This window comes from Melanotaenia boesemani, chromosome 3, assembly GCF_017639745.1.
Source record: "Melanotaenia boesemani isolate fMelBoe1 chromosome 3, fMelBoe1.pri, whole genome shotgun sequence".
Taxonomy (NCBI): domain Eukaryota; kingdom Metazoa; phylum Chordata; class Actinopteri; order Atheriniformes; family Melanotaeniidae; genus Melanotaenia; species Melanotaenia boesemani.
In genome coordinates, this window is record NC_055684.1 from 19,472,302 (window position 1) to 19,485,738 (window position 13,437).

The following is a 13,437-nucleotide window of genomic DNA, read 5'->3' on the forward strand; positions in this document are numbered from 1 at the left end:
GATGTTAAAAATAATTTTGTTGTACTTGTGCCTGTTCAAAAATACTCTGATTTACAACCGAGGACCAGAGTTTGATGCCCCTGCTTTGAAGTGTATCCAAAACATCTGTTCAAACATAGCTAACTGGATATAGGACACATGGGTCTGGCTGGTTTGCTTTACTACATTGGACTTAATGATTTTTTTTCTATGTAGCTTGTGTAACTGTCAGGGACCAAGCAGTAAGGCAGCAGGACACAGGAGGTTTTTGTTCAAAAACCTGGGTCTTTTTATTTACCCCAAAAATCTAAGTTTTACAAAATCCAAAAATTCAACTAAACAAACTGATAAAAGAGGCCAACTAAACATAACTAGACTCAAAATCAGAACGAAGTAGAACTTAAGCAAGCAAACAACTGAATGAACATAAACAAACTGACCTCCTGAACCATCAAACAGGTGAACTTAAATACAAGTTGAGCTAAACCAAGAGTACAACACAAAAAGGGGAAACACAATGGCTACTAAAAATTGCACCAACCAAAACCTCAAAATAAATCCCCAAACACCCCTATGACACCGCAGCATGTGGTCAAGTCCAATGGAGCTGGCAGCAGCCAATCAGAATCCTCAGCCCTTGGCTCCGCCTTTGCTGCAGCATGAAGGAGAGGCTGAACTGCAGGTAACTCAAAAAAAGAAATAAATATTAATACAAAACACAATTTAATCTTACAGTGCCTAGATGTGTTTAACATTGTTAGGTATGAAAAATTAAAGTAATTTAGTAGTGAATTAATGTGAAATGGAATGTGTGGTATTTAGACTCAGGGCTGCAAATAAAATTAAAGTAGATCTACACTTGTGGTGAGGTGTGGATTTTACCATCACAGTAACAGACATCTGAAGTTGTTTTGTTCTGAGTTGCAGACACATCAGTAAAAAGGGGTGAGACTGGAGCTTATGACGGAGAACGGTCTGTGCAGGACTTGTCTGACTCAGGCTTTAAAATGACAATGCCCTTTTTTTTTATCCAACCCACGCCTTTTATGAGCCCCATTTAGTTTCATAATGTTTGCCTTTGGTATGTTACTTCCCTTTAAATGTGATAATGACTCATATTGCTGCTGATAAACTTTTTTTTTTATTTAAAAAGTAACTTCATTAAAGAGTTTCTCTTCTCGTTGTTTTTCTCTTTAGAGTGAAAAAGAATGTATGCTACTAGTTCTATAATTATTCCAAAAGGAAGGAAGTGTCCACTTATGAAGTGTCCGGACTTATAAAAGTAGTAATAAAACTGGGTCAGGTGTGGCCTGCATCATTATTTAAATATTTGCACAAAGTTGCATCATTAGACGGTTTAACACTGCCTGTTAGCCTTAAGTTATGTGACTCTTCTAAATATGATCCCATCTTCATTCATGATTGCATGTTAAATTCTAACTTAGGATTTACCCTAGAATTTCTATGGTACACTTTTACCAATCCACTATAAAATCTAAAACATCTGCAAACAACCTAGCATGCTGTTATAACACATTCAAACTTTGTAGCATTCTGAAACCTGAAGGGTTTTTGTGAATAACTTAAAAGTTTTCAGTTAATGCATTTCATTTGTTATCCTTTGAAGAAACAAATAACATGAAATTGGGGGCAGGGGGTTAAAGGGATTTAATTTTTAGACTTTATCTTAAATGATTGATTTAGCCCTTATCATATGAACATTTTAGAAATATAACTGGGATATCCTGAAAGTTAATATCACGTTCACGTTTAGTATGCCTTAAAATTTATTAGACAATAGTGACACTTTGTGGCCACTGAGAGTAAAACAGCCTCACGTGTCTAAATAAAGTTCAGCATTTCAGGCATAAACACAAACATCAGCATTCATACAGATTTTTCTTCTGCCACTATATTTTGTATTTGATTGTATAGGTGTCTGTTTTTCTAATATGATAAGCTTATTTTTACCTAACAAAGAAAAATAGATCTAGCATGTATTTAATATTTTACTCGAGGAAGGAAATGCCATTAAATGCCATCGCTTCATTTAAGAAGTTCTAGTAATTGTGATGAACCTTTTTGAAGCATTTTCAATATATGACTATACATTGCCAGTGAGAAGTGAAGCTTTAATATAAAGAAATTGTTTGGCAAAACTGTTTGGGTCTTAAACATCCTGTCTTTACTTTCACAGCTCTAGTCACCTCTGTTCATTCACAGACTCAAGAGAAAATCAAGACTCCAGTGGAAAATTAGTCTGACATTACAGAGAGAAGATTCTGATGGTGATTAATGTCCTATTGCAAAATCCATGCAAGTAATCTGACAGCATTGAGGTAATTAGATGTTCCCTAAAGAGCCACTTCTCCCTCATAAGGACTATCCAATCAACATTTTCTGTCACTGAGAATCTGTTTAATAGTAACCCTGGAACATATGCTTTGAAAGTCAAGCGTTTTCTCAATTTACAGCGTGAAGTGTTGAAAATCCAATAAGAAGAACATCTGTTTGCTTTATATTGTATTCTAATTTTCTCTACATCTTCCACTTCCATATTCTATGGGGATAACTTCATTAAAAATTTCAATATCCTAATATTTTTACACCTTCATTTACTTAGCCAATCAACGTCTGGATGTTGTGGCAAAGCAATTCTCTCATGTTGTTTTTTTAAAGCCTGAGAAGCCTCATGAAGACCAGAAATAAAACATATTCACAAAGACAAACTCTGCCAACACCCAGTGGGCTGTTATAGAAACTCTTCTGTATATCTTAGACAGAGGAAAGACAGATTATACCCACAAATTGTGCAACGTGCACACACACACACACATACACACACACACACACACACATATATAAATATATATATATATATATATATATATAGAGAGAGAGAGAGAGGGGGGGGGGGGGGGCAGTGTTTGAATTCGGAGCTCCCTCTGCATTAACATTTCATACATTATTCTGCCTGGCTGGCAACCCACAACATTTCGTTAGTGGATTAACCACATTACTGGAACTAGACTGTATACTGATGCTTCAAGCAAGGTATCAAGGGAGCAATGAAAGAGCAAATAATTAACTCAGGGGAGCCTGGATTAGTCATAAGCTAATAAATTATTCAGTATTTGCAGACAAATGAATATTCTCTCTCCTCATGTTGCAGGGAACACAATTGCACCAAAAATCGCATTCATTTCTGTCCTTCTAATTACCACACTGGGTCACATCCATCTGGATGCACATTACAGATTTAGTGCTTGTGGTCTATGAAGAATGCTCAAAAATGGAGATAATAAAGACATGCTGACTGATCTTAGAAAACAGGGTCTTAAATGGAGATTAGATGGGCCTACAAGTACGATAAGCTTTTTACTTCTAAACATACCTAAAGTTCATAAAAGGCTGAGATTTAATTTTTTTATTATTATTGTTTGTTTTTTTTGTTTTTGTTTTGTTTTTTTGGGGTTGTTTTTTTACACCACAAAGTAACCTTTATTTTGATGCTGCATGATGGCGAACATGACAGTCCATTGAGCTGCTGAAGCCTTGAACATTAAGATGAATCAAAGAAAAGCTTCCATGTCTTTTGCAATCGGTCCAATCAATGTTAACTTTATATGTGCCCTGACAAGCCGTTAGGTAGCACTATACAAGTTTAACTTGCTAATTTGTGGCATGATTGGTATGATTGATCAACAGCGTTGGACATGTTACTTTAATAAAGTGATCATAGTTAGCTACTTCTCCCAAAAAGTAACTGCGTTAGTAACTGAGTTGAGCCTACAGTATTAGGTTATAGCTAAAAATTAAATAGCTAATTATTCTGACAAATAATTATTTTGTTACTTTGTTAAAATATTCAATTATGTTGACGTAGCAGCACTTTAAATTCATCTGCATTTACAAATATCCACAATGAAACAGAATAGTAGATGAATGAAATGTTAATATTTGTTACTTAATGGAATAAATCACTAACTGAAAAATAAACTACACTAATCCCAGGCTGCTTGGATGTCGGCTCCACAGACATATAGATGTATTTATGTATGCATGTTGGTAGTGTCACGCATGTCGTTAGTCCCCGAAAATCCCAAAATGGGCAAAGTGGCGGAGCTGAGAGGGGGGGCTGTGAGCGTGGGGGTGGATAGCTACCTGAGCCAACTCGAATCTAACGTAAGCTAACTGGTTAATGTAGTAGGCTGGGCTAAAGCTAATGCGCACTGTTAGCCGGTGTTCTGTCAGTTTAGCATACGCATCAGAGTAGCATACATTACGTTAATGCGCATGCGGGTTAAGGTTAGGGTTAGGGTTAAGGTTAGGGTTAGGGTTAGATGCAGTTATTTTGCACTATGCGTATGCTGATCTGACAATGTATGCTAAACTGACAGAACACCGGCTAAAAACCGCGTTTGTGCTGAACGCGGATATTGGATATCAAAAGGACACGTCCCTAATTATGCCAAATTTCAAGATTAAATAACATCCAAACAGATGAGTTAGAAAAAAAATTCACTCCCCTCACAGTTGTCATGAAGTAAACTTGACCTATTAATCATAAAATGGATTTTTGTACCAGGCTTTAAACATGTTTATTTCTGCTGTGTAGGTGGTCTTTTTAACACGGGAATCTATGGGGTTTTGCTGTGATTTGGAGCCAGCCCCTAGCGGATGAGGGATGAACTGCATTTATTTTATTTATTTATTTTTTGTTTTTGTTTTTTGCACTTCCGTATAGGCTTTACAGTTTTATAGGCGGAGGTTGCCTCTTGGTAAAGTCAGATCGAGGGCTCTGGGTAAAGTTATATGCGTCAACAGCATTAGCTATTACCTAACTGAATAAATGATTCCCATCACTGTCCACTAGAGGACGCTATCTCTGATACACAACTCTTCTCTCTACTGAAATGAAAGTGCGCGCTTGGATTTATTAACAACTTAAAAAAAAAGTTTATGTAAGGTTTACTCATGTATCAGGCTCAGTCGAATGTCTGTCATTCGTTCTCAATGCGGCAACGGCCGACGTCGGAGTTCCGACGTTAACGGTTAACGTGACGTGAACGTTAGAAACAGCGGCGGTTAACAACAACTGGATACAGAGGAACAATAAAGACGGCGAATTTAGCTTTATTGATTTATTTTTCCAACTTAACAATGAGCAATGGCGCAGATGTGCCCAATAAAAGATTTCACCGCATGACCCAGTTTTGGTAAGAGCACAGTATTGTTAGCTACAGTAATCTTCTACTGATTTGTCAGTTACCAGTAAAATGTCGAGCACCAAGTTTGCTAACGGTAACGGTAAAGCTACCGTATATTTTTAATAGACAGAAAAATAAAATTCAGTTCTTAACTAATTGATGTGAATACGTTTATCTGTAAATCTTTAGAGATGCCGAAATCAAGTGGCCAGTGCTCGGCAACTCTTACAGCAACGGAATGTCGCTGATTTATAAACAAGCTAACTGTCCATGTAGACAGACTGCAACTACCGCGGCAAATGCTACAAGCCACTTCTTTTTCTTTATTTTCGGAGCTGCATTTATTTATTTATTTAAATAAAATAAAAGGGAAAAAAGTGTGACTTCAAACAAGAGCAACTATTTGAGAACTAAGGAAACAAATAGCTGTGCTGTTACTAGCAAAAGGTTTTCATATTGCATGATACAGGATTTTAGGGTTAGGTCTGGAAAGTATTCAGTCGGAACGATTTTTGTTTTGTTTTGTTTGAAAGTTTTATATGTTTGAACAAAACACACACAAAACAAAACGAAATCAAAGGAATATGCAAAAGAAAGGAAAAGAAAAGAGTCTTAGCTACACACCATTAACTGCCTCAAAACAATAATAATAATAACAACAACAGTAGTAACAATATAATAATAATATGACCAATGAAAATCGCAGCCCCTCATTTTTATACTTTTGGATGACCATGTTCTTATACGATGATTTAAATGAATGTATACTTGGATATTGCCTGTGTTCGTCCCGCAGCCCATTCCACAATTTAACCCCACATATACAGACACAAAACTCTTCCTTGTGGTTCTCACCAAGTTAATTTTGAATATTGCATTCCCCTGTAAATTATTAACCCCCCACCCCCCACATCTCTCTGGCTGATATAGGATGTCGAGTGGTAGTAAATACCTTAGTACAGAAACAAGAAGTAGTTGTTTTTGCGTTCTTTACATTTACATTTTATACAGCATCCTAGCGTTATTTATTTATTTTTCCCTTTTTTTGGATTTAGCCGTCGTTAGCAATCTTTGTCCATTTTCATTTCAGGAACTAGACAGCCTGGCTGTTTAGCAGTATTCAGTTCAAAATTCAGTATCCAAATGTTATAAAGTAAAACCCTAATGAGATAGTCCCTTTGCACGATGCTGAGAAATCTATATAAGTTTTAAAGAAACATTATGCCACATGCTGAATTGGCCTGCCCACAGTCCAGACCTTTGACAAACTAACAGCAGCAAACCACCAGCTAAAATCCTACATTTTCCTGTTCTATTGTGAATAATTTGCAAATTATTGCGTTCTGTTTGGGACCTTTTTGCACTGGGGCTGTACACAAAACTCCAAAATCAGTGGCTAATTGTGTTTTCTGATTTGATACAGAAATATTAAGAGCAGCTGAGTTTTTCCTGCAGTGAAGGGGGGTGATACAAGTGCTGTGATGATGGACACACAGAATCCAAAGGCAAACAAGTCTGGCTCTCAGGCAAGTTATCTGTTTTCTTAAACTGTAGGCATATAAAGTTAAATCAGCTTTGTCTAATTTTGTCCATTCACTAACATACAGCTCTATTACTTGAAAGAAAGACAGGTATTACTATTTACAGCTCTTTTATTTTTTAGTATAAGCAGGCAAGAAAGGAGCGGAATAAACTGTTCACCCCTGCACACAAATACATATTTGATATGCTGGCTGACAGGCTGTCTCTGACACCAACAGAAGTAGAGGAATTTATTTTAGATTCACCATCTGTAAGTTCTTCCTAAATGCTTGCTTTTTTATTTTCTTAATTTTTATGAGCTGGATGGACTATGTGTTTTATTTTTTCTATAAAAAAATTTCCTAAATATCATTGTGCATGTTACATGTTAGCAGTTTGAAAATGGATCTTAAAAGAACAAATTGCCTTTACATGAAGACTGAAATTTAAAATAATTATTAAAAGAAGAAATATTTAACCTACTCAAGTCAGAAGTCAAATGCATAAGTCACTTCTTTCACAAAAGAGGTTTTATGAAGATAAAACCTTTTGGTGTTGATTCACAGTACATTATTGTGGGTTTTTGCATTCTAGATCTTGGTTAAATGTTTTCTTTTTTAAGTTCAAGATTATTTATTTTTCCTGGCAGAGAATCTCTTTTTCTTACATTACCATATGGTGAGTGTTAATAAAGTTTTTCTCTCTTTCTTTTACTATGGTTTTGCTTGGGGGAAAAGCTGGCTGCTTTTGATCATTTCTTTGCTGAAGGAGGTTGTAAGACTATTTCATTTGTGTATCAGGAGGCTGAAGTCCCAGGAATAGGTAAGAATAAATATGGAACAATTTCATTTTTAGACTTCAACTTTAGCAACAATTAACTGTTTTAATTGACATCCGTTATACAGGTTTTAAATACTACTAACTAACACAGGTGTAAGATTGTCTGAATACAGAATTACATTTCTCTAAAACTGTAATACTATTTAATTTAGTCAGTTGTGCAATATTACTAACAGATATCAACTAAATTTGACTGATTACAACACAGGACAAATTAACTGGAATGTTTTTTCATCTCATACAAAACTATTGGATTTAATTTCAGAGTGTGGGCGCACATATCCTGGACCATCCGAAGGGGGAAAGGTCCTGAGGTTGTTTTTAGCTAATCCAGCAAACACATACCTCACGGGGATTTGCTGTACATTCACAAGGACTAGAGTGGATATTCCTGTGAATCCAGAAAACATACATGAGGTAAGATAGTCTGAAATGTCTGAGGTGGTTTGTTTCTGTAATTGTAATATATTTATCTTTGTGTAAAGCAATGAAATAAATAAAAAGTACACACCATTCACACACACACACACACACATATATATATATATATACATTTGTAAGGGTTGGACTCGATTAAAAAAAATATAATTAATTACAGGCTTTGTAATGAATTAATCTAGATTAACCGCATTTTAATCACATAACAATATTTGCCCCAAAAAGCAACTTTTTTTTTTTTTTTTTAATGGATTTTAGTGGATGACTGAATCATATACTAGACACCGATATATTGTAAACTCAAGCTCTTGTAATGTCTGGAAAAATTGCATTTCAATTCAAAACAGTAGAAACAAAAATAGAAAAAATACCTGACCCAAAATGAATAGACCTAAAGTTGATTCATTTTAAATATTTTAACTAGCAGGTCTGGCTGTTTTCTGATTAACCTCTCATTTCTACTGGGTGGGTGTGTGCGTTAAAGCTACGCCGCAGTGTCCATGGCTATTCGTGGCCATTTTAGTCAGTGGTTTTGTCCACACCGGGTGCGCCCCGGCGCGTGTTAGAAGCATCCGAGAAGGGCCTTGTCGCAGCTCTTCGCTAAACTTACGTGCCGAATCTATTTTTGATAGAGCGTGCACCCAGAACACATCAAACTCAGCAGTTCAGATAGGGGCAGACAGGAAATTAAACACAGGAGCAGTGTAAAAACTTTCAGTATATTTCAAAATAAAGGCCCCCTGAACCATGTAAACATTATGTCATTAATCGGTCAGGGGGTCTCAGTGTTTTTTGTTTTTTTTTTCATCATAGATGACTAAGACGTTTATCCTGGAAGTGAAGAATCACAAGATTCTCCAGTTCTCCTGTAATTTCGTGATTTCACAGATCCAGCTAGGCATACTTCACTCATGGGCACTCCGCACCCGACGTGCTCCCAGTGTGGATTGACGCACCACGGAGGTTGGAACAAAACCGTGGCGCAGATTCTACAAGATGTTACATTACTTTTAACTTTTTAAATCTTTTCTTCTACACTCAGCATCGAAGCAGAGAAAAGTTAGCTGTGAAAAACTGCCTGTTTAGCTGGAAATGATTTGCTATAAAAACACACTACACAGCTCTTCTAGCTTCAGCAGAGTCCCATGTATGCTTCACCACTGCTGGGTAAAGTGAAGAGAGCCAACCCTGAAGCCAGCTGCAACTTCATCCATTACTTTTATTTTTAACTATATACATTTGTCTTTCTGTTAAAGGAACCCAAAATTATTTGACCTTTTTTTGTAGAACTGAATCTATAGCAAAAAAACATGCATATTGTTGAAAATGCATGAGAAAAATGTAGCAAACATCTGGATTATTTTAAAAGATTGGTTAAAAATACAGGCTGTATACAGCACATTCTCAGATACCATGTGGGTGTGCAATTTTTAAACTCATCAAACTGCATCATATAATGCCTTCATGCACCAGACAACTAACTCTATTTCCAATAACTATATTGGCTGGTTTGAACAGAATTTTTTTTTCCCACCAAATCCTTTTTGGAAGAAGTGAAAATTAAGTCACTTTAAAAAAAAGATGAAATGAATGTCACCAGAAGAACTGTAGTCATGTTTAGTTTGCTTTTTCACAAAAGGGAACAATTTTTTTTTTCTTTTTCTCTTTTTTAATTCTGCCCTAATTTATTGTGCACATTAATCATATTTTCATGTCTATCCTTCACAGTTTTTATGTTTTTGTTTATTTTTTCATAGGAAATCTTTTTCTCAATGATTGATGCCAGGGATGGCATTTCTAAAGGACTAATGGATTGCTACAGTATGTTTCTACCAGCCCTTGAGGAAGGACAAGATTGGGGTGTCTTAGAGAAGTCTAGTCATGGAGCTAAGCTTAAAAAGAACTTCCTATATTCTTTTAAACACTGTCTAAGCTCTTTAGATGGTAAGTTTTTTTTGTTTGGCTAATCATATATGATTGTAATTTGTTAAAATGTTTAAAACCAAGCACATTAGTCAAATGGTAGTTTTAACTAGTTTTAATGATCTTGTTCTTTGTCTCATTTTTACATCAGAAATCCAGATGAACAATGACAGCATTGTTCATCTGAATACAGTTACCGATATCGACTTATCCAAACTGGCCTGTCTTGGCGATATGAAAGTTGCAGCTGCCAACGCTGACACGGTGAAACGGCTTGAAGAAATTCTGAAGCACTGGTGCAAACAAATCGAACAGGTTTGGTAGATTTATGAGCTTATATTTGATATTAAAAGTGCATTTGTCAAATGGTACAGCTTTAGCTAGTGCAGCGCAGCATGGTAATTCATTTGGTAATGATTGAAAGGCTCAAAAACAGACAGAAAGATAATTGATTAAAGAAATTGAATGATAGGGGTTTTAATAGTTTGAGAAACTGGACATGACAAACTGGACAAATATGGGAAATGTGAGGAAAAAAATGTTTGGGAGTACTTGGAAAGAAATGCATAGCTACACCAAGCCTTAATGGAGATGTTCTTAGGATAATGGTTGTTGATCACTCGGCCCAAAATATAAATGAAAACTGCAGAATATATTTTTTGAAATTAATTCTGTTTTTCTTTTTTTTTTGTTTTTTTTGTTTTTCCTATTATCATTAGGTTCTGATAGAGAGCGATTTGTTGAGGGAAGAAGGTGGTTCAGTGGGGCCGCTGAGTGAGTTAGAACACTGGAAACGGATGTTTTTAAGGTTCAACTCTATTCTCAGTCATATCAAAAGCCCAGAGTGTAAAGCAGTGGTCACTGTGCTCCATCACTGCCCTTGCAAAATTATGAAGGTACTCACATAAATCAAAGTTGTTTTATATTTAGTTTTTATTCATGTGGCTAAGTTTTGATTTTTATACAAATATAAATGTACTGCAAATGTAATAAAATTTAGCTCAACTCAACTTTATATAACACTTTATCAAGCACATAATAGCAACCCAAAGTGCTTTACAAAATAAAAGTGACAAAATAATGTACAAACATGTAAATGTGTGCATATGATGTTATAGTTAATACTACTACTGGATAAATTGTAGTAATTATCACTGATATTTCCAATCAGAGTATGTTGCCATCTTATTTTTTGAAAATGCTGCTACAAAAAAAAAATAAATGCTTCATTTTACTTGAGCGCTTATGTCACAACTTGTTCTGCTGAATTATTTGATGTCCTTTGGAAGCAAATTAATTGATAATGCACTGGATTATTGGTTTAAAGATACTTCTGAAGTCAGTGTAATACATTTCTTAGTTCTTAATGTAATATAATTTGAAAAAGACATTTGTGGATTAATGGATTTAATTAAACAAAATGCAACTAATAAATGAGTTAAAAATCTGTATATTTTCTCTTAAGTCCTAAAGATAAACAGTATGTGTCTTCATTAACGCCACCATTTACCCATGTAGGTATGGCAGGACCTGGAAAACAGGGTAACAGGTCGTGTCAATGAGGCACAAGACAATGTAAAATTCCTTTCCACACTGGAGAAAGTCTTGCATCCACTGTACAACGGTGACCCAGTATGTATATCATTCAGTCTGATGCCAATTGAAATCTTGTGTTTGGTTATTTTAAATAAGAATGAATTTGTTCCATTTTTGTTGTACTGTCCAGATAACAGTTATGTAGGTACATTTTACACAGTTATACATTTTAGTTTTTAAGGTCCTAGATATAAAACGGAGGACGGATGTATTTATGTTCAATAAATGCAGAATATTAACATAAACTTTAAGAAAGTCCTGTTAAATCCTGTTAAGTAACCACACTGTAAACCACAATTTTTCAATCAAGGTTTTAGTTTGTCCTTTTTTGGAAATGATATGCTGTAAAATACACAGCTGCACAAATTTCTATAGATTTATTTGTACTAAAGCGCAGAACAACATGTTTACGTCACAATCAGAAGCATTTTGATAATCCCATATACACTTATAAATAAATAAATAGGTTTTGAAGTACTAGAGACTGTCCTTGTATGTAATTTCAGGTTTCCATGGCAAAAGATATTCAGAATGTCATCAGTGCCATTCACATGATTTACAGCTTTTCACGGTATTACAATACAAGTGAAAAGATTTCTGGACTGCTTGTCAAAGTAAGTGAAGTGAATTTAGTGGCAGAATTTTTTTTAATTGTTTTTAGAAAATGTTGTTTTAATAACACATTAGGATTTAGTTCTCTTTGTAAAACTAATTATGTTACTGAAAACTTTTTAAGGTCACAAACCAGATGGTTGCAGAGTGCAGATCCTACATTACTGACAATGGTAAATGTTCCATATGGGACCAAGATGCTGAAGACCTCATTAGGAAAATGCAGGTGACTGTGAAATGGGTATTACTAAACATCTTCTGACATCTGCAGACAGTAACTTTGTCATTCTTTTGTCTTGGGTAGGACTGCATATGTTTATATGAGAAGTATCAGTCCTGCTTTCACCAAACAAAGTCACGAGCAGTGGAAAAACCTGGAATGAGGGCCTTTGACGTTTCAGAGATCCAGATTTTCTGCAAGTTTGAAAGCTTCTGCAAGCAACTTGAAAAGGTGTTTTCATCCTTAACCTTTTTAAATCTAAATCCCACTTTATTACAAAGCCTTTCCAAATAACTGTGAGCATTATCTTTTGTAGATCAAACAAATTATCACAGTGTTCAAAACATATGACTCTCTTGGAAAATCGAACATTGAAGGCATTGAGAATCTGGCCAGACAATTCTGCACTGTATGCATGGATTTGAAAAGGAAAGAGTACAATATATTGGCTCCAAGGTCAACTGAATTTGAAACTAATTTTATGAAATTCATGGATCAAATCAGCCACATAGAGGTATGTATAATCTACAGCTCTTTATCAACAACATGCCATAGTAGCTTATATTTGCTTGCATTTTAGATGTGGATCTTAATGGGTCAGTAATGAATTTTTAATAACTTTTTTAGCAGAATTAGCAAATTGTGCATGCACCATTGCAGCTTGAAGCTAAAGATAGATGATAATATTATCCCTTTGTTATTTTTTTTTACAGAACCAACTACAAATATTTATGAGTTCATGCTTCTCAAACATAATTTCATCTCAGCAAGCTCTCTGCCTACTACAGCGGTCTGTATAAACCACAATTTAAATATATGATATAATGATTAAGATTTAGCCATTTAAACTGTCACTATAAGAAAATTATTAAGGGTCTAATTTTTTTTTTTTTTCATAGTTTTCAGAAGCTAAACCTCCCCTGCATTGACAAACAAATTTCCAACCTTTTTGGTGTTGTTCTTCAGCAATATACATCAGAATTGGGGTTTGTAAAGAAGGTATCTAGTATGCTTAGTGTTGTATACTAAATAGACTGATAATAAAATTGAAAACCATATTTAAATTTGAAGTGAAGCATAGATATTGACACAATTCAT

At 35.0% G+C, this 13,437-nt stretch overlaps 1 protein-coding gene across 1 annotated transcript in view; it reads left to right on the forward strand.

Moving 5' to 3' along the window:
• Nucleotides 1-565: 565 nt before the first annotated feature.
• LOC121636957 (dynein heavy chain 8, axonemal-like) overlaps nt 566-13,437 on the forward strand; it is a 47,960-nt gene continuing 35,088 nt past the window's right edge. Inside the window, exons 1-14 of the mRNA XM_041980824.1 lie at nt 566-661; nt 6,853-6,981; nt 7,448-7,532; nt 7,816-7,967; nt 9,746-9,932; nt 10,063-10,226; nt 10,631-10,807; nt 11,430-11,543; nt 12,014-12,121; nt 12,244-12,345; nt 12,424-12,570; nt 12,656-12,853; nt 13,053-13,129; nt 13,239-13,338. Of these exons, the coding sequence (XP_041836758.1) occupies nt 566-661; nt 6,853-6,981; nt 7,448-7,532; nt 7,816-7,967; nt 9,746-9,932; nt 10,063-10,226; nt 10,631-10,807; nt 11,430-11,543; nt 12,014-12,121; nt 12,244-12,345; nt 12,424-12,570; nt 12,656-12,853; nt 13,053-13,129; nt 13,239-13,338 (1,836 nt within the window). The remainder of the gene's footprint in view (nt 662-6,852; nt 6,982-7,447; nt 7,533-7,815; nt 7,968-9,745; nt 9,933-10,062; nt 10,227-10,630; nt 10,808-11,429; nt 11,544-12,013; nt 12,122-12,243; nt 12,346-12,423; nt 12,571-12,655; nt 12,854-13,052; nt 13,130-13,238; nt 13,339-13,437) is intronic.